Source organism: Thamnophis sirtalis, unplaced genomic scaffold (genome assembly GCF_051295495.1).
Source record: "Thamnophis sirtalis isolate CommonGarterSnake01/CBP01778 unplaced genomic scaffold, rThaSir2_p1.2 scaffold_10, whole genome shotgun sequence".
Lineage (NCBI taxonomy): Eukaryota > Metazoa > Chordata > Lepidosauria > Squamata > Natricidae > Thamnophis > Thamnophis sirtalis.
The window spans coordinates 46,267,048-46,286,535 of NW_028261390.1; the positions used below are offsets into that span (position 1 = coordinate 46,267,048).

The following is a 19,488-nucleotide window of genomic DNA, read 5'->3' on the forward strand; positions in this document are numbered from 1 at the left end:
ACTACCTCTTTTACCAAAGAGACTGCATACAGATCCTGCACAGGTTAGACAAAGGAGGGTGGAACTATTTGCTTTGTCTACTGCAATCTAAATCACTGTATCTGCCAACTCAGGCAAATGTTTCAATATAACTAACCGGATTCTGTAGCTGCTCAAGTATTGGCTTGCATCCCACATGTAGACAGAAGTCATGCCACCATATTTGTCCTGCAGCTGCTACTGTTCGTTAAGAACTAAGAAATATGGTCAACCTTGGTCTAGCAACAGGGAAGGAGTAAACCAACTCTCCGGGGAAATAAGTGAAAATGTTATCCAGACTTAAATAACATCAGCTGATCATTCAGCCAGAATCTTTTAAAGTCTGTGCCAACCAGTGACAAAGCCTATCTCATTTTTGAGGAGAGATTACTTCAATTAAAATAGCTATTTTCGCTCTTCATAAATTAACCAGGGTTGTCATAGAAGACTTCAGAAAGCAACACACTAGCTGTTTGGTCATAACATAAAGGCCACAGATAACATTTAAATAATTTCCCATTGTGTTAAAGCACATAGAAACATGTTAAACATGTCACATGTTAAAGCACATGGGTTCACATACCATAGTAAACTATGATTTAACAATGATTTATTGAATCAGCCATCATTAGTCGATTCTATTTAACATTAAGCAAAAGTCTGAGATGCATAAATTCCAATGACATAAATGGCCACATTGAGCGGGAGGGAGCCATAACTTCATGACATCATTGTACATACGAATCATTTTAGTTTGTACCAGTTAACTCTCAACAGCTGTGGCTTTAGGAGTCATTTAACTTAGAGGACTTAGTCATTCCAGTCAGAACTGACCTAGAGTATAGTTCTTTCTCTCTTTTTGGTTAAAATAAACATAACAAAATAAAGTATACAAAAAGGCCAAGTAGAAAGTTGCAAAACATTAGCTGCTGAGATGTTTCCACTTGGAAGACTGCTTCTGAACTTCGAGCTTAAAGTGGAAAAGAATGAAACTTCGATTTTGGATTTTGCCAAATAGATTGATAAATCTTTACAGAAATGGCTGATTCATATTATTATTATCCTCACTTCTCTTCCCCCTTTTCCTCCCCATTGCTTTTCTATTTACTTTTGTACTTTGCAATATTTTAAAACTCAATAAAAATGTTAAAGCTGAACATTAGCTGCTGAGGATCATAAGGAGACTGCTGATGTGCTTGCATGTAGCAGCAAAGTATCCTACTTGCTTCTGGTCAACCACTAGAAGGTGGACTAGAAGGTCTCCAATACAAATCTTCTCAGGCACTGTTTTAGGATCATCATATATCTAATCTTTGGAGACTTATCTGGAATGAATGAGACTTCTGGATAAACCAAGTTTATCCAGAAAAATCAACGTGGTCTCAGTTTGCTGGAATCACCTACCCTAAGTATCCTAACTTAAGGTGGGATAGTTGAGTGTGACCAGCTGTTACTTCCCAGGACCACCCCAGGAAAGTTAAAAAAAGATGACAGTTGCACACATGGCCAGAGGGTTGTGCTTCAATCATGTATTTATAACTACCATTTTGGCTTTTTGCCCATCCCTGGGGATGTCCCTGTGAAGGTTTTTTTAATTTTTTTTTTAATGACTACATCAAACACAGGGGTGGAGTCCTTACAGCTGTGTCTTCTTCTGTTCCTATTTTCCTTGGATACCTGTTTCCAAAGGCTCGAAGAAAAGTTAATTGTACAAAAAGTTAATTTCTAGGTATGGATAAAACAAAGCAAAGATGAGTTAACCACAAATAAACCTTGTTTGGAACCCTGCCTTTGAGGATTGGACATAATGTGGTTGAATAAATGTGTCTACATTCAAATGGAAAATTAGATCTTTAAGTGTTTTTGTTTAGTATCTCAGTAAGAATATAACCAAACCAGCATGAACTCTACAATTATACTGATTTTCTCCCAAGTCTAACTCATTAAGTGTTAGGCTAATTTCAACAAGTATCGAGTGCAGATCCAGTGATGGAACAGATTTACGGTAGTTTGATATTTTGCATTTTTTAATTGAATGGGGATTACTCTCAGGTCAGTACCTACACAACTGCAGGCTGGGGAGGGGAGGAAGAATTAGATAACCAACTCTCATTGTGTCTCATTGGGTGACGCTGGCCAGAGTGACATTCAGACCATATGGCAACCATAAATTCATCTCCCCACCAAGATCTTCAAAAGGCAGATAGAGCCACATGGGATAAAAACTGAGGTTTCATCTTGCCCAAGGAGATGGGTAAACATATTTAGATCACATGAATAAGTAATAACATCTGTTGGTAGACAGATGTTGGTGGTTTTAATTTAAGAAGAAATAAGGCAAGTAAGTGCTTTATCGAATTGCCCATTCGCGAAGTATTTATGCTGGGAGTACTAGCTATACCTCTGAACTTTATAAACTTCAAAAGAACACCCTGCCCCGAGGAGCTTACATTTTCAACTGGGAGTGGAAAATCCAACTAAATAAAGGGAAGCCGGAGAAAGAGAGGCAGGTGGATCCTACGCCCTTTATTACAGGTTAAGCGACGCCCCACACTCCCCCCCCCCTCTTCAGAGGGTTTATAATCTTGTCCCTTCCAGAAACGTCGGGCTGCAAGGCGGAAGCAGCCGGGAGAGGCGCAGGGGAAACCGCACCGCCCGGCAGGCTTCAGGGCAGAGCTAAATCCGAGGTTGTAACTCGAAGCTGAGAGAGCGCAGCCTGGGGAAACTCCCGGGAAACGGCCAAACACGCAGCCTGTGAGCGACTTCTCCAGCCCGGCCTTTCGTTGACCAAAGTTGGCCCTCCTGCTCGGGGCGGAGGGGACGCGGGCCCGCTGACGTCAGCCAGGAGCAGATAAGAGGTGATCTCGTCGCCGGAAGGAGCAAAGGGGATCTTGCAGCGGTCAGAGCGAAGAACTCTCGGTCGCACCAGCGAAGCCGCCCTTAGGAGCGGAGCCAAAGTCAGCGGAACAGAGGGTTTTCCCCACCCCAAAGTAGCCGCAAACATGCCACAAAACGTGCTTCTTCCCGGACCTCCGCCTTGGGGCTTCAGGCTGTCGGGAGGCATCGATTTTAACCAGCCATTAATTATAACGAGGGTACGTCCTTTCCGATCGCGGCTCTTCGGTTTTCCTTTTGAAAAGGGGAGTTGGTCTAGGTTGTCTTCGTATTTATGCCCAAAATAATCTGTTCGGATTGGGTTTGCTGCAGGTGGTTCGCTTTAAAGATAGATTGATTGTCAACAGCTGGTTGTCCAAGTTTAAAAGTTTGAAAGGGAAAAGGGACCTTGGCATTCCCCCGGGTAACTTTGGGAGATAATGCATGTATGGCAACGCGTAATTTAGCTATCCCCTCGTTTGTGACTCGTCTTGTGACCATTTTACCTGTGATGGCTTTAGTAGGTCTTTCTGTTCACTAGAAGTATATTATGTTACCAAAGTCTGATTTGTAGTGCAGAGAGTAAGTCTGATTCAATTGTAGTGTGTAAAACCATGGTTTATAGATTAATAAAGTTGGATCAACTAGTCCCGATGCAGAAGAATTTAAGGACCGTATTTTGTAGATACTTCTGAATATCCACATCTCCTTGATATTCTTTTCCCTGCGCTTGTAGGAATGAATTTTTTCCCAACACACTGAACTGAAAACAAGAGGTCAGTCCTACTTTAACCTTCCTCAAAAAATAAAATCCATTGGAAGAAAGGATTCAGAGTAGTCCAGTAGCTTATATAGGGATTCCCTTCTAAGAAATTCTTTTGCCATCTGTGTGTACGTTTTTATTGCAAAACTATATATATACTTTCAGAACTTTGTAAGGATGAAGCAATGCCTGCTGCTGCTTTGCTTTAAATTTTACTCTCATCTACTTGTATTGTTAAAGCTTGGAAGCAGTGACCCATACCTTAGCATACAAAAATAGTGTTTACCTTGCAAATACAGGAAATGAAGGGCTTTGTTTTTGGAGGATGGGAAACTAAAAAGAGGGAAACTATTGGGCCTGGGTTGATGACAACTTGAGCCATGTACCATTGCAATGCAGATATGCTTGCTAAATGTAAAAACTCTGCACTAGGTTAGTAAGTGAGATTGTGTTCAAGTCTCATCTTAGCCATGAAAGCCAATTGAGTGACTTTGGGCCAGTCCCCCTTCTCTCAGCCCAAATTATCTCACAGGATTGTTGTGGGAGAAATAGGAATGTAAGTGTGTTGGATATGTTTGCAACTTTAAGTTATTTATAAAAGTAATAAAGATTGCATGCAAAAACGTAAGTGTAAATCAAGTCCTGATTTAATGTGTGTCATGTCAAATACAAGGGGAGGACCCCTACTTATAAGTGGTTCTAAGAGTATAAATTTAGTTGAACATCTTGCATTGTCCAAGTGAGACTTTGCAGGGTAACACTGCACTATGTGCTGTCACCTTAACGTTGGGCATCAAAATTAGATTATGACTGTTGAAATGCAACTCTATACTCTAAGAGTTTATTTTGTATGGAGCAGTTGTCAACCTGGAACAGGTCATTGGGGTTTTAGGCCTTGGGAGTACTGAATATCGGGAGAAGAAGCGTTTGAGTTTGATTCTAGCTGCCTATGCAGGATTTCTCTTTTGCCTTGCTTGCTATGCCTAGATAAATCCAGGATCTGTATAGAGAATTAAATAAAAAGTAATTCCTTTCCCCACGTAACTTCCCTGTATGAGTGAGAAATACTTAATCATATGAACACACCCCTTCCTCCTGCATTAGTAATGCCTGTAATAAAATATTGAGGGCTTGATTGTCCTTTTTACTGCCTTCTCTTCCCACTAACCGGATCCTTCCAGATTCCTAACTACTATAGACTATATCAGTTGCAGTAAAAGGAGAACTATAGAATTAGTGTTGTGTTAAACACTGATTCTATAGTTCTCCTTTTACTGCAACTGATAACACTGGATGTCCAAGCATTTCAGTGCTCTCATGAACTAGAAATATGGCTGATTTCTAGCCTCTTTAGAGTTTGCCTTCCCCTGGTAATAATTAAACAAGGCTATCCAGATTGTAATATCTTAATATAATGTGAGGGATTTTTATGTCTCATCAACACCCACACATACAACAAATAAGAGGCACAGGCAGGCTCCAGGCAGTGCAGCGGGGAGTGGGGGAGAAATGCATAAGGCCAGCCTTGCCATTAGATGATTTCAGCCCCCAGCCCACCTCAGGCAAAAAGGCATCTGTTTAAAACTCCAGATACTGAGACTGGCAGCAGGATATTGGGGACACAGAGTTAAATGTGTGTGCAATGCAATTTGTCCTGCCTAACATAAATCACCCTGCAGCTTCTCCTGAATTTGACAGAGGGACTCTATGATCTTCTTCAGTGTAGCCCAGTGTTTCTGACTGAAGATTTCTGGGAGAGTTACCCACATTTTAAGGTTGAGAAACCTTAAACAAAGAAACAAACCTATTTGTTCCTTGTGTGTCTGCAGAAACTTCCGGGTTGTCTTCAGGTCTCCCTGTCCTTTCTCTGTTTATTTGGTTAAACAGATTAATTAAAAAAATTAAAATGGCAAAGGATTTGCAGCAATCATCCTTATTTACGACAAAGCCCATAGGCCTCAAGAAGGCCCTACGGAGTTTTTAGAAATTAAAAATGCCATCTTTCTGCATTTTGGTACTTGGGTTAGAAGGATGTACACCTGCTCCGGAAAAAAAAATAGGGGAAGAAAAGGCCTGTGTCTGCAGTCTCAGAATTCCCTTAGGTTATCATTAATTAGTAACTATGTAAGTACCTTGGTAAAGTAAATCATGGCAATGTGAAGCATCCAGAGACTTAGTGCTCTTAAGGTTTGGTCACATATCCCAAAACAAGACAAAGACTCTCATGGGAATAGAAACAGCTAGACAGCTGAAACAAGGAGGGATATCGACTGGAATGTTGGATTCTATCCCTTTTCCAATTGACTTGTGGGCACATTCTGGCAACCAATTCAAAAGTGGGACAGAAAACTCCAGAATATGTTTTGATTCATTTAAGAGATAGATAGAGAAAGAAAGAGAGAGAGAGAGAGAGAGAGAGAGAGAGAGAGAGAGAGAGAGAGAGAGAGAGAGAGAGAGGAGAGAGAGAGAGGAGAGAGAGAGAGGAGAGAGAGAGAGAGAGAGAGAGAGAGAGAGAGAGAGAGAGAGAGAGAGAGAGAGAGAGAGAGAGAAAGAAATCTGATCAAACTGGTCTTAATTGTACCTGTCTGCCATAGAGAACTCAAATTGCAGGTAGGCAAGAAAGTTGGACTGAGAGTAGAAGAAAGATGCATTCCATTCATTCTCTTTAATTAGTGCAGAAAGTAATCTACTTAATGTGGGAAGGCTCCTATTTTGCACCCAACATAGAAATACACCTTTCCATTTATGTCCTCCAGGTGATAAAAAGTGATTGTAAAAAAAGCAGGTCATTTATTTATGGGTTCCTTTATGAGGCTGAAAGAGCACCATGATAAACTGCTACTGGTAATTTTTCAGAGTGCCTGATTCCTGGAATATAATAAACACCTTTATCGAAAAAGTGTCACAAACTGCTTCTGCATATAAAGATCTAAATTCCTTGAGACTAGGGTTCCCGAGAGAATACCTTTTCCCACAGGAGTCTGCTCGTCAGATTATCAATGGAATTTGTCCTGGTGGTGAATATTCATTGGGCATCTGCCAAGAAGAGGCCTTTTTCTATATTGGCATCGACTGTAAAAAAAAAAAAAAGCCCCTCTCTTTTTATGACCCTGTAATCCCTTAATTCAAAATAGGGTTGGGGCAACTGGATGGAGTTGAGAGCTTACTTGCTAGATGCCCTTTGTGGCAGATTTTTTTTTCTTTTCGCCCTAAAAGAGAAACCTACCACTACCTAGGATTGAACTCTTAACCTTTTGGGTGAGGTGCAGCTGTCTTCACCACTAGGCCATCAAGCCACTCATATAGGCATCCATTCTCTGAAGCACATTCCTCAGAGATAAAAGCACATGCTAGACTTGCTTCAGAATTAATACATATATTAGAAACTTACTTTTTTACTTACTTTTTTTTACTTTTTTACTTTGGCATATGGATTTCATGTGCCACAACTCAGAGCTACTGCTTTATTTGATATGCTTTGTTTCATTAATTTTAATCATTTTGTTATTTTTAAATCCTATAGAATGTATTTAGTATTGTACTCTGACTGGAGATGTATGGCATAACCGACGGTATTTAAATGTTTTAAATAAGTAACTTTGAAATGGTTTCATCGATCACATTTCGCTAAACTTTTTGGGCCAACCTCACTAAGTTATAATTAATTGGTCACAGATCCCGAGGGTCTCTGGTATTAAAAAATGAGTGTGTAATGGAAATTACAGACAATTTTTCTAATACTGTATTTGACTTTATATTTCATCTAGTCCTGTAGAAAAGTCGAGCACAAAAACTCTAATCTTTTTATTAGTGGCTTTTATTAAATGAATTTTTGAAAAATAGTAACAGATGAGCAGTACCTTTACAATAAAATAAACATTCCCAAACTTCTGATCGATACATTGATCTTATTATCATTTTAATTTCACCAAATAGTATTACCCTATAAAAGATCCACTATTTATTTGCAGAACAGCAATCTATATAAATAGTCTTTAAAGAGGTGAATTATTGCCATTTGTGAAAGTTTGCCGTACTTCAGAAAAGCTGTCACAAAAGCTTTTCTTTTTGTATTTGATCGGGAGAATTAAATTAAACCTCTGTTTCTACTTTGGAATAACACCAGTTGAACTTCCTGTGGCTGGCTTCTGAGGAAATACGCATGGGATTGCCAAACTAAGTTTTAACAAAAAAAATGAGATGGTATTCTAAATAATTGGCTGTTTGTTTCCCAGAAAGTTTCTCTTTCTAAACAGCTTAACCTCTGTAAAACGCACAGAGGCACTCCTAAACTGCTGTGACATACACACTTGGCATCTTCCATGGAAAAAGGAAATAAAGGTTAAGTTTAAAACAATAGAAGAGATTGTGGTGTTTTGGGGCTGAATTTCCTTTTATGGAATTAAAATACTTCCCATTATCTCTCAGGAAAAATATTTAGCCATGTCTGACTTCTACTTGGCATTTGTTTATAGGACACAGTAAAATTTAAAGTGATATTAACAGAAAAAGAGCTAACTATATTTATAGCAAATTAGTGCAAAATAAACTTTCTGAATTTCCATGGAACAAGTAGCTGCATGAGAAGATTTATTAATTGCTCCTTTGGAGGCAGCCTGCAAGTCATATGTACAAGGAAAAACATATGTAAAGATAGTATCTGCTGTTTTATTAATATTGTTTGCTTGCCATTAACATATGCTTTAGGTGGTTTTTCATGGTTGCATAATGATGCAATATTTTTTAAAAGACCAGCAAAAATACATTGATACTTATAGACATTTTCGGACCAATCCATTATTGTAATATCTTTACTGCTTGATACTAAAGTTGAGGTCCTGAATTTATTGGATCAACTTTTATTGAAGCCAATTGCTCTAAATGACTTTAGTGGAAACCTACTAAGTTGATTGATGATAAGTGTCTCAGAGTTAAAGCTACCAGTGTGCAAAACTATCCAGAATATATTTTATTTCTTCATTTCTTATTAGTAAGAATGTGCAAGCTTTTAATAAATTGACTCGCAAATCTGATGATGTCTATTGAAAGTAAGTGCCATTGTTTTCAAAGAGCATTACTTATAAAAAAAGTATTCTGAAAAACTTTTGCTTTAGCCATGCATCTTCCTAGAGCAATGATGGACAACTTTTTTGAAAAGCCTCCAGATGTCCCAGTAATGATCTGGAAATACCATGCTGTCACCATATTAGGGCAGACCAAAAGTGATGGAGTGAAAGGTTAAAACAGCAAAATGGCTGTCTTTGGTCTAGCCTAAGCTAAAAGCACCTGTTTTGCATTTTATTTGGAGACATGGAAAGCAGTTGAAAATGGACATTTTGACTTTGCAATGAGATCATGATCTTTTGAGGTAGTCTTCAATATCTTCATCAATGATTTAAGTAAGGGGATAGAAGAGGAACTCATCAAATTTTCAGACACCAAGCTGGCAGGAACAGCCAACATTCCAGAAGATAGGCTCAAGATACAGAAGGATCTTGACAGACTTGAACACTGGGCCCAGTGGTGGGTTTCTGCCGGTTCGCACCGGATCGGGAAAACCAGATGGTGAAATTTACCGATCCAGTGAGAGGAGGTTCCACCGGTGGACCCGGAAGTAACTTCCGGAACACCTGCCCCGGCCCTGTTGCTCCTCACTCATCCCCGCCCGTTCGCACTATCCCAATTCGGTGTCAAGTCCCATACCTGGGAGTGGAAGTGGTGAACGGAGAAGCATGGAGCGGTCCAGCGGCACAATCCACCAGACAGCAGTGGCAAGCTCATGAATTTTCTCCTGGATTCCTCTACTGGATTCCCCTCTGTCATGTCTCCTCCGTTCTCCCAAAGTTCTTTCCCCAGCATGTGGTAGCTTTCTACTGGATTCCCCTCTGTCGTGCCTCCTCCGATCTCCCAAAGTTCTTTCCCCAGCATGTGGTAGCTTTCTACTGGATTCCCTTCTGTCATGTCTCCTCCGTTCTCCCAAAGTTCTTTCCCCAGCATGTGGTAGCTTTCTACTGGATTCCCCTCTGTCGTGCCTCCTCCGATCTCCCAAAGTTCTTTCCCCAGCATGTGGTAGCTTTCTACTGGATTCCCTTCTGTCATGTCTCCTCCGTTCTCCCAAAGTTCTTTCCCCAGCGTGTGATAGCTTTCTACTGGATTCCTCTCTATCCTGCCTTCTACGGTCTCCCTAATTTCAACCCACAATCCTCCAGTTGTCTATTTTTGGGAGGCTTTCCCCTCTTTCCCCCCCCCTTCATAGGAGTCCCAAAAATGTTTGCCACATGCCTTGGAGGGGGGGTTATGTGACTGAGTGTGCATGATGTCAAGTTACCTGCCCGGTCACATGACTGCCAAGCCATGCCCACAAAATAGGCCACACCCACAGAATAGTTTCTAAAAAAATTGAAACCCACCACTGACTGGGCCCTAACAAAATTAAAATCAGTGGTGTGAAAAATAAGGTTCTACATTTAATCGATAAAAACAAACACACAGGTATAGTATAAGTGGTACCTGGCTCAATAGTCGTAACTGCTAGAGGGATCCTGGAGTTCTATGGACAGCCATTTACCATAAATATAAGCCAGCAGTATTCTGTCAAAAAAGCCAACACAGATCTAGGCTGCATTAACAGAAGATAGAATCAGGCTCATGGGAAGTGTTAGTATCACTTTGTAATGCCTTGATAAGACCACACTTGGAATATTGCATCCAGATTTGGTTGCCACAATATTAAAAAAAAAGATGCTGGGACTCTAGGAAGAGTGAAAAGAGCAACAATGATGACTAGGGGACTGGAGGCTAAAACATATGAAGAATGGTTGCAGAAATTGGTTACGTTTAGTTTGATGAAAAGGACACAGGATGACATGATAGCAGTGTTCCAATGACTAAGGGCCTGCCACAAAGAAAGAGTCAAGCTATTCTCCAAAGGACCTGAACCCAGGACAAGGAGCATTGCATAGAAACTAATCAAAGAGAGAAACAACCTAGAAGTAATAATAAATTTCCTGACGGGAAGAATTAATCAGTGGAGCAACTTGCCTCCAGAAATTGTGGGTGCTCCAACAGTAGAGGTTTTTAAGAAATGATTGAACAACCATTTGTTCTGAAATGGTATAGGGTTTCCTGCTTGAGCAGGAGGGGCTAGATGACCTCCAGGTTCCCTTTCAACTCTGTTGTTCTGTTATTCTGAGTTAAAATGGGGGTTGGCAGTTGCCAATTCCTATCCAAACATTCTCCTGGACAAATTAAGATGCCAAATTAAGATCCTGCAGTTTAACAAAAAAACTAACCCAAAAGAAAAATAAATATCATTGAAATTGAAATTCAAAATATGGAAAGCACCAGTTTTCCCATCCCTCCTAGAGATCAGATTTGGCTTGGAACTTCCTAAAAGTTTATAGTTACAGAAAAACCAAGCAATGACTCACTTAAGTAGACAGTACTGTTTGCCAGAGATGCTCCCATGCATATTTGCTTAAAGAAAAAAATATCTTGGAACTCTTAAAGACCCTTTAAAAAGTAATGATCATAACACAGGGAAATTAACTTTATCTTGGAGTGGGAGAGAAACAGAATCAAATGGGTTCCTGGCAGAAGCTAGTCCCTAGCTACTCATCAAAAAATTAATGACCAATTTGCTGAAGTTGATTTTCCAATATGTATTTTTAAAAATACCTTGGGGGAATACCGTGGGAGAAACGTCTAAGCTTCTGTTAACATCTGAATACTTGCTTAGGAATAAATTCAAAGGCAACTTGATTGTCCTTTCTTATTACTTTTCAAAAAAGAATTCTATCTCCTGTAACCTCAGAGAATTTTGAAATGAAAGATCATTCTGAATACTAACCCAGTTCAGATGTATGGGTTTATTTGAATTAGAATGTGCGCTAAGATATTCTGGTTTCCTACACAATTTCTCATTGTAGGAAGTTAAAACCCACCCCTCTGCTAGAAAACTGAAATATCCTGGGAAATATTGAAAAAGCAGAATATTATATTTACCTGGATCAGAAATGGAGAAACATGTTTTTAGGCAGGAAACAGACTCACTCTTAATAGCCCCCACCTTTTCAATGGGCCATTAAGGGCCCTGAGCTAGTTTACTTTACATAACAAAGATAGGGTTAGCTTTCTACAGAAACTCACCACATGGCATCTGGGAACTCAACTAAACTTGGACTCAAAGCACAACCTAAAGAGTTGCCTCTGCATGGCCCAATGGGAGTCTGACAACCAATCAGAATACACTTCTCACACAGGAACAGGAAACAGGGAGGTGGGCTATACAGAGTGTATGAAGCCAGGAACTTTCAGCTCTTCTTTCTCTTTTCTTCTTTACCCAACATCTGAAAGCATGTGACACACACCCCCATTTTCTGTTCAGGAGCTCAAGCCATGTGATCCTGCCCACCATTAAACCATCTTTCCAAGCAGCTTTCATGTTTCCAGTGTCTTTTTCCCCCACTTGGAGCTGAACCCAGAAGGACATATCTTCCAACATCATAATATCCAAACTGAGAAGTTATGACTTGATTTGTTAAAGTCTCTGTCCAGTTTCTGAGTGCTTAAACTAGAAAAGCTTCTTGCCCACAGACTACACTACCTTGTATAACATGTCGGTAAGAGTATAAACTTAGGTAAATCTCTTAACAGCTGAACGATCCACTTTATAAAATCTACGATCACCTGGAAAGTTCTTTTTCCTTCTCCCATTTTGTTTTCTTAATGGTTGATATCAGAAAATTAAATTGATTTTTTTTTAAAAAAATAGTTATATCCTAATGCTTTAGTACAAACACAGTGTAATTACCGTGGGAAACTGTCTATAGTTATGGTTGTAATGTCTTAAAATAACCATAGACTAGAAAAGGATAAGCAAACTTATCAAAGAGCTGGAGCTATTTAGCTACAGTACAGGGATACTGTATTGCAATAACTTAAATGTTCTGGAAAAAGACAAGAAAATAGGCGAGAAACAAATATGGATGGGACAGGTTATGTAGAAAGAAGTCAAAGAAGTTTTTTTGCTAATGTAATACCAATTATTTAGGATCAGGAAAGGTAAGTCCTTCACAGAGCATATATTTAAACTATGGAATGTTAGTATCATGAGATGGAGTGTGATAAATTGTTGGAAGTTTGTTCATCTTTGGAAGTAAATGAATCACATTCATGAAAGCTAAAGCTTTCAGTAACTACTGAATCCATCTAGATTGGTTTGTTATTTTTTTTGGCTGAAGGTATTCTTTGACAAACTAAGATTACAATAGTTCCTACTTTCCCACCCTCTAATATTCTCATTGATGCCAAATATAGTTAGATTAGAATTAGATTAGTTTCATACATGTAATTTGTGTTCTACCACTATGACTGTTATCTCTGTACTAGTCATGATTTTAAGTTTTTGTCGGTATACAGGCTTAATTAATATATGCTAGCACTGCAGCAAACAAGTCATAGCATGAATTTAGAATTTTAGTCTAAATCATGTAATTTGGAAAACAAAGGGTACAGTCTAAAAAGAATATAAAAGGAATAAATAGATTTAACTCAATAAAAATTAAACTAAGGCTTTTTGTAAAGTCATGGGCAAAATAAGAATTTGTTTTGTTTCTGTGCAGATCTTCAGATATCCATAGCAACTTTTGTTTTTCCATTTATAGGAAGGAAGGAACAAATGAGAATTTGGCCACCAAGTTGATACAAATGTTTAAATGCTTATCAGTATTACAAATGCAAGCCAGTACTTGAAATAAAGCCAATATCTATTGCAGTCCTACATGTAGTCTATTGAAATAGAGTTAACTAAAGTAAAGTAATTCTGTACTTTAATCTGAATTCAACTGTATTTGAGACATCAGAGTTCTAATAAGGACTAAATATGAATTCACTAAAATGTTTATTGAATAGGCTGCAGGGCTATTAATGATATAAGCTATCAATTAATATGATAGTGGGATGGCAGGATTCACACACCAGGCTAATCAAAATTGATAAAAGGACATATTAAGCCTTAGCAATTCTGTGAATTTTAGCTATGTTATCCCTTTATTTGCTTTAGAGTCACATTATGATAAGCAATAAATAAAAACTGATCTTGTTTTGAACTCAGCTACAATCTTGTTGAATCGAGAAAGAGTCTGGTTATTTCTTTAACAAGCGGAACATTTTCTGAAGTCTATCAAATCAAGCCCCAGATTGGTGGGGGCAATACGTTGATTCTGTAAGCTACTTAGAACAGGGGTGTCAAACTCAAGGCCCGGGGGCCAGATCTGGCCTGCGGGGTGATTGGATATGGCCCGCAGGGCCACCCTGGAAACAGTGAAGGACCAGCCCGCGGTGTCTCTGCCAGTGAAAATAGAGCTCAGGGGCGCTGCATGCAGCCGAACTATGTTTTCTATGGCAGAGGGTTGCAGGAGGCCGTCACAGACGAAAATGGAGCTCGGTAGCCCTTTTTTGCTGTCGGAGCACTCAGGGCACTACAGGTACCCTTGACACAAGTGATGTTGAGCTGACCATGCCCACCCTGGCCACACACATACCCCCCCCAGGTCAAACACAACCTTGATGTGGCCCTCAATGAAATCAAGTTGGACAGCCCTGGCTTAGAAGTGCTGTAAAGCACTATGAGGTGGTTTATAAGTCTAAGTGTTGTTGCTATTTTTCTCATTTCTAGTAGCTGCTCAAAATCAGCTGAATGTCCTAAATTGGGATTGCTTGCAGTAGTGTGGGACAGGGGCTACCTATGGCATTAAAATGGAGATGTGTCTGGGTGATTTAATCCCCCTTCTTTTTAACACTGAGCACAGTGCATAGATCCTCTTTTGTCCTATAATATTTTTCTTCCCCAGACATAGGTGTAGTTCAGAAAATGCTTAGTGCATTTCCTTTAGCTGCCTCTATTGATTGGAATGTGAATTCTTCATCCCCTGGAGCTTTCTGAGCATTTCAGGATCTGCTGACTGTGGCTGATTACCAACCCTAAACTGGTCTTAATCTTTTTAAGACGAAGGAATTTGAGTAAATAGAAGAGACTACTGTTAATGGCAGAAACGTTTATTGTGTAATTCTTAGTTTGCAAAAACATGTCAGGGCAGCCAAGCAGGCAGACAGACAGATTCTATAAATGGACATATACCTGTTAAATAATTGCATAAAAACTTACTCTGATTTTGTTTTAGATAACACCAGGAAGTAAAGCTTCACAGGCGAATCTATGTCCTGGTGACATCATTATAACTATTGATGGTCACAGCACAGAGAACATGACTCACAATGATGCCCAGGAGAAAATTAAAGCAGCGACCCAGCAACTCTGTCTGAAAATTGAGAGGTAATTCTTCACAATTCTTACATGCTCAGGATCACAGTACCAAAATGTGGACCTTGAATTCTCTAGGTCAAGAAGGAATGCATTTTTCCCAAGGGATTGCCCCCCCCTTTTTTTAAAGTCACTTTAGTAGTCTGTAGTATAATGATGTCTGTCATAGGAGTGGTTGGGATTTTTTGTTCAGATTTTTGAAAATCTTTTGTAAGTGTATAAAGCTGATAAACTGGTTTTGTTGGATTTTCAAAAAAAAATGCCATTATTGGTTTCTTTGTCATCTAATGTTGGTGGCATAATTATGCTATGGTCACCACAAAAGTGAGCACCTTGCTCACCCTTGCATGTAATAAATCACGTTCTGTGATTATACATAAGGATTAATATCTTGCAATATTTTTAATGCAATTCTCTCACAACAGTCACTCGTGCCCTTGTGACCTCTAGGCTGGAGTACTGCAATGTGCTTTACATGGGGCTGCCCTTGAAGAGTATTCGACGACTTCAGCTAGTCCAGAATGCGGCCGCGCGAGCGATCGTGGGTGCACCTCGTTTCACCCACATAACACCTATCCTCCGCGAGCTGCACTGGCTACCTGTCGATCTCCGGGTACGCTTCAAGGTGCTACTTGTCACCTACAAAGCCCTTCATGGTAGTGGATCTGGGTACTTGAGAGACCGCCTACTGCCAATTACCTCCACTTGACCAATTAGATCCCATAGATTAGGCCTCCTCTGAGTTCCATCTGCCGGTCAATATCGACTGGCAACCACGCGGAGGAGAGCCTTCTCGGTGGCAGCTCCGACCCTATGGAACGATCTCCCTGTGGAGATTCGAACCCTCACCACCCTCCAGACCTTCCGCACAGCCCTTAAAATCTGGCTATCCCGTCAGGCCTGGGGTTAAAGACCGTAACCCACCCGAATTGTATGAATGTTGTGCTTTTAATGATGTACTGTCTTATGTGTTAATTTGTTTGTTTTCCCCTCCTTTCGAATTGTAAGCCACCCTGAGTCCCCCCAGGGAAAAGGGCGGCATATAAATAAACTACTCATACTCATACTCAATTAATCCTAACAATTTTTTAACATGTACCAAAGGAGAAGACAAAGAAAGTATTTGGTGAAGTTATACATGTGACAAAAGAATTCTTGAACTGCTGTTAAAAAAAAACCAACTGTCTATGCAGATGCAAACTTTGGGCAGTTTTACTTATTAACTCAGAAGAACGCAATTCTTCAACCCAGTAGTTGTCTTCCCCATAACAATAATATCAAATGAATTCCATTTAGTTTTGCTTTGATATGAATTATTGCGTTAATTGCTTGAAATTTTCCATTCTACATATCCTTCTTAAACACAGAGCTGTTTGAGGGATGAGGTTCCTTCCTGTTTTGTAATTATTTTTAAAAAGTATTGCCAAATTAGTCTTTTACACTTTTTATTTATCATTCTTATACCATATGTTTCTTATTGTTCTGGACAGTGGCAGATAAACAATGATACTGATAGGTTTGTCTTTCGTTTCTTTTCTTTTTTTTTCTATTAGTAGAATTATTTTGAAAATACTGTAATTTGAAAATTATCTACTTTTTAATATGGGATTTAATGTACAAATTACCAACATAAGCCTACATTGGTAAATGTGGACAGTAGTGTCTTCAAGTTCAATCCCAGTTAACTGTCTACAAAAGTGCAATCTAAATCTGTAATGACATAAATGCATAAAATGCTTATGACATGCTAAAAATGGTGAAATGTTTTGGATTCCCTAATTCATTTTTCATTTTTATCCAACAGGGCAGAGACTAAATTGTGGTCTCCACAAGTAGCAGAAGAGGGAAGACCGCATCCATTCAAAATAAACTTGGAAGCTGAACCACAGGTAGCAATTGATTCAAATTAAAACTGTGTCTGGACTGCAAGAATCCAGATAGCCACTAAATGGCATTTAACACTGAAAAACACTAAAGTCATCTGCATATCTTCACAGCCATCTAGTGGTTGACTGGATTTTTACAGCTGAGATCTAGTAATTCTTAAATCACCAACACTCTTATTTTATTTTTTTAATTAGTTAGTACTTACCAACTGGTACAGGTAGTTCTCAACTTATGACCACAATTGGGACTGGATTTTTGGTTGTAAGTTACCATGGTTATAAATTAAGGCCCTCACGTGACAGGAACTGATTTTATAACATTTTTTGCAATGGTAATTAAGCAAATCACCTCACATGTTAAGCAAATTCATGGTCCTTAAGCAAACACTGCAATTGTAAGTGTGAACTCATTTTTCTGAATAGGTAATGTTAGCCAGAAACAGTTGTTAAGCAACCAATTGTAAGTTGACTGTACTACTAACTAATAATTTAACATGGCAGTGACACTTAACCAGTGAATTCCAAGACTTTGTGATTAAACACCCTTGGAAATGATGGCTCTCTTATATGTATATTCTAGACTGACTAAGAACTTGAGCTTAGCTGTCTTAGTATCTACAGAACAAATTTTGTAGATAAATTTTCCTGTAATGGATTTAGGAATCAAATCAGTGAGCTCTGGATAGATTCACCCATTAATACGTCTTCCACATCTAATGAATTCCTCGAAAATTATGATAGCTGAACTAAAAAATATCTAGAACTACTAGATTAGAAGAGTGTACTGAAGATAGTTTACATCTGAAAAGGCACTGTAAGCTTGTCTTGGAATTTGACTGAATTGATTGACAAAATCAAACCTACTGGGATTGGCTAACCCCACCTGGGCTGGCAGAGCCCAGTTGGCCCGATTATTCTGGCTGTCAGGGTCAAGCAGAAGGGCCTTCTCTGCCATTTCACCTGCCCTCTGGAATATCGCCCTCCACTCCCGGAGTGAGGTCGGCTCCAAGTTCCTGACCTTCCGGAAGAGCCAAAAGACCTGGCTGTGCCAGTTAGCATGGGGCTCCTATGGGGGAGCATCACAGTGAATGTGATTAATTGATTAACAACAGAGCTACCTCCTCCCCATTCTGCTCCCACCATTCCTGTCTTTTAATTGCATTGCAGTATAGTTTTTATCTTTTACAATTTACCTGAGATAAGAGTGGCGGCCTTTACAAATAAATAAATAAATAAAATTAATTAATGTGAAATTAAAGAAATTGTCTAGTAAGATACCATGTGATAAATCAAACTAACAGCAGTACATGGAAAAATAAGATTCACTAAAAGGGAATTTAAATGGAAGTACATTATTTCAAATCCAAACAACAAAATAATGACTAAACTACTGCCAAAACAAAATATGTAATTAAAGTATTCTATTGGCTATTGAGTTATTATTGTTAAGTTATTAACAAAATATTCTAAGAAAGGTCATTCAATATTAAATTATATATTTAATTCTTTAAATGCTAAATAATCTTGATGAGCAATAAGTAGGTCAGTGGAGGTGTTTCAACAGTTGTTTTTCTATTAATTTTAAAATAAAAAATATTCACCACATTGGCAGAATATACCTTCCTGATTTCACCCCTAACAAATCCAGATTCCATAATTTATTTTTGGATTCTTACTGAAATCTCAGTTAAAATGATCATGATACAGTATTTCAGATTTTTGTTACATGCAATAAACAGAAGAGCTGGACTATGTACATTTGTTGCTAGAGTTTGCTATTTCAGTTTATCTTTTTGCACATTTGGTGATATTTTGGGAAAGAAAAATAAGGTCAAATTCACATTGCAGCAATGCATGTTGGCACCAAATTGATGCTGCTGTACTGCATGCTGTTTCTGCAATATACCTCCCAATAGTATTAAAAATAGTTGCTTATACACTTTTCAGAATTTCTTTGCAATCAACTTAGTTTCCCATTACCTAGGATTTTGATTTTCCTTTGATTAATAAGCACATTTAATGGAAGTAAATCCCGTTGATACTAATATAAAGTTTTGTAAATGGATGGATAGTCAATTAGATTTAAATATTCTACAGGTGAAACTTGAAAAATTAGAATATCATGTAAAAGTTCATTTATTTGAGTAATGCAACTTAAAAGGTGAAACTAATATATGAGATAGACTCATTACATGCAAAGCAAGATAGTTCAAGCCATGATTTGTCATAATTGTGATGAGCTGTAAGCTGTGATGATTATGGCGTACAGCTCATGAAAACCCCAAATCCACCATCTCAGAAAATTAGAATATTACATGCAATCAATAAACCAAGGATTGTACATAGAACAATGTCGGACCTCTGAAAAGTATAAGCATTCATATGTACTCAGTACTTGGTTTGGGCCCCTTTTGTAGCAATTACTGTCTCAATGCGGCGTGGCATTGAAGCTATCAACCTGTGGCACTGCTGAGGTGTTATGGAAGACCAGGATGCTTCAATAGCGGCATTGTTCATTCTCATGTCTCTCTTCTTTCTCTTGGCAATGCCCCATAGAGTCTCAGGGGTTCAAGTCAGGCGAGTGTGCTGGCCAATCAAGCACAGTAATCCAACAGTCATTGAAC

The 19,488-nt window shown here is 38.9% G+C and overlaps 1 protein-coding gene across 2 annotated transcripts in view; it reads left to right on the plus strand.

Moving 5' to 3' along the window:
- The first annotated feature begins 2,637 nt into the window (after positions 1 to 2,637).
- PDLIM3 (PDZ and LIM domain 3) overlaps positions 2,638 to 19,488 on the plus strand; it is a 32,170-nt gene continuing 15,319 nt past the window's right edge. Inside the window, exons 1-3 of one of the 2 annotated variants that reach the window (XM_087724514.1) lie at positions 2,638 to 3,113; positions 14,839 to 14,990; positions 16,783 to 16,867. In XM_087724514.1, the coding sequence (XP_087580640.1) occupies positions 3,021 to 3,113; positions 14,839 to 14,990; positions 16,783 to 16,867 (330 nt within the window). In that variant the 5' untranslated portion in view covers positions 2,638 to 3,020. The remainder of the gene's footprint in view (positions 3,114 to 14,838; positions 14,991 to 16,782; positions 16,868 to 19,488) is intronic. The other variant, XM_014066222.2, reaches the window with a different exon arrangement.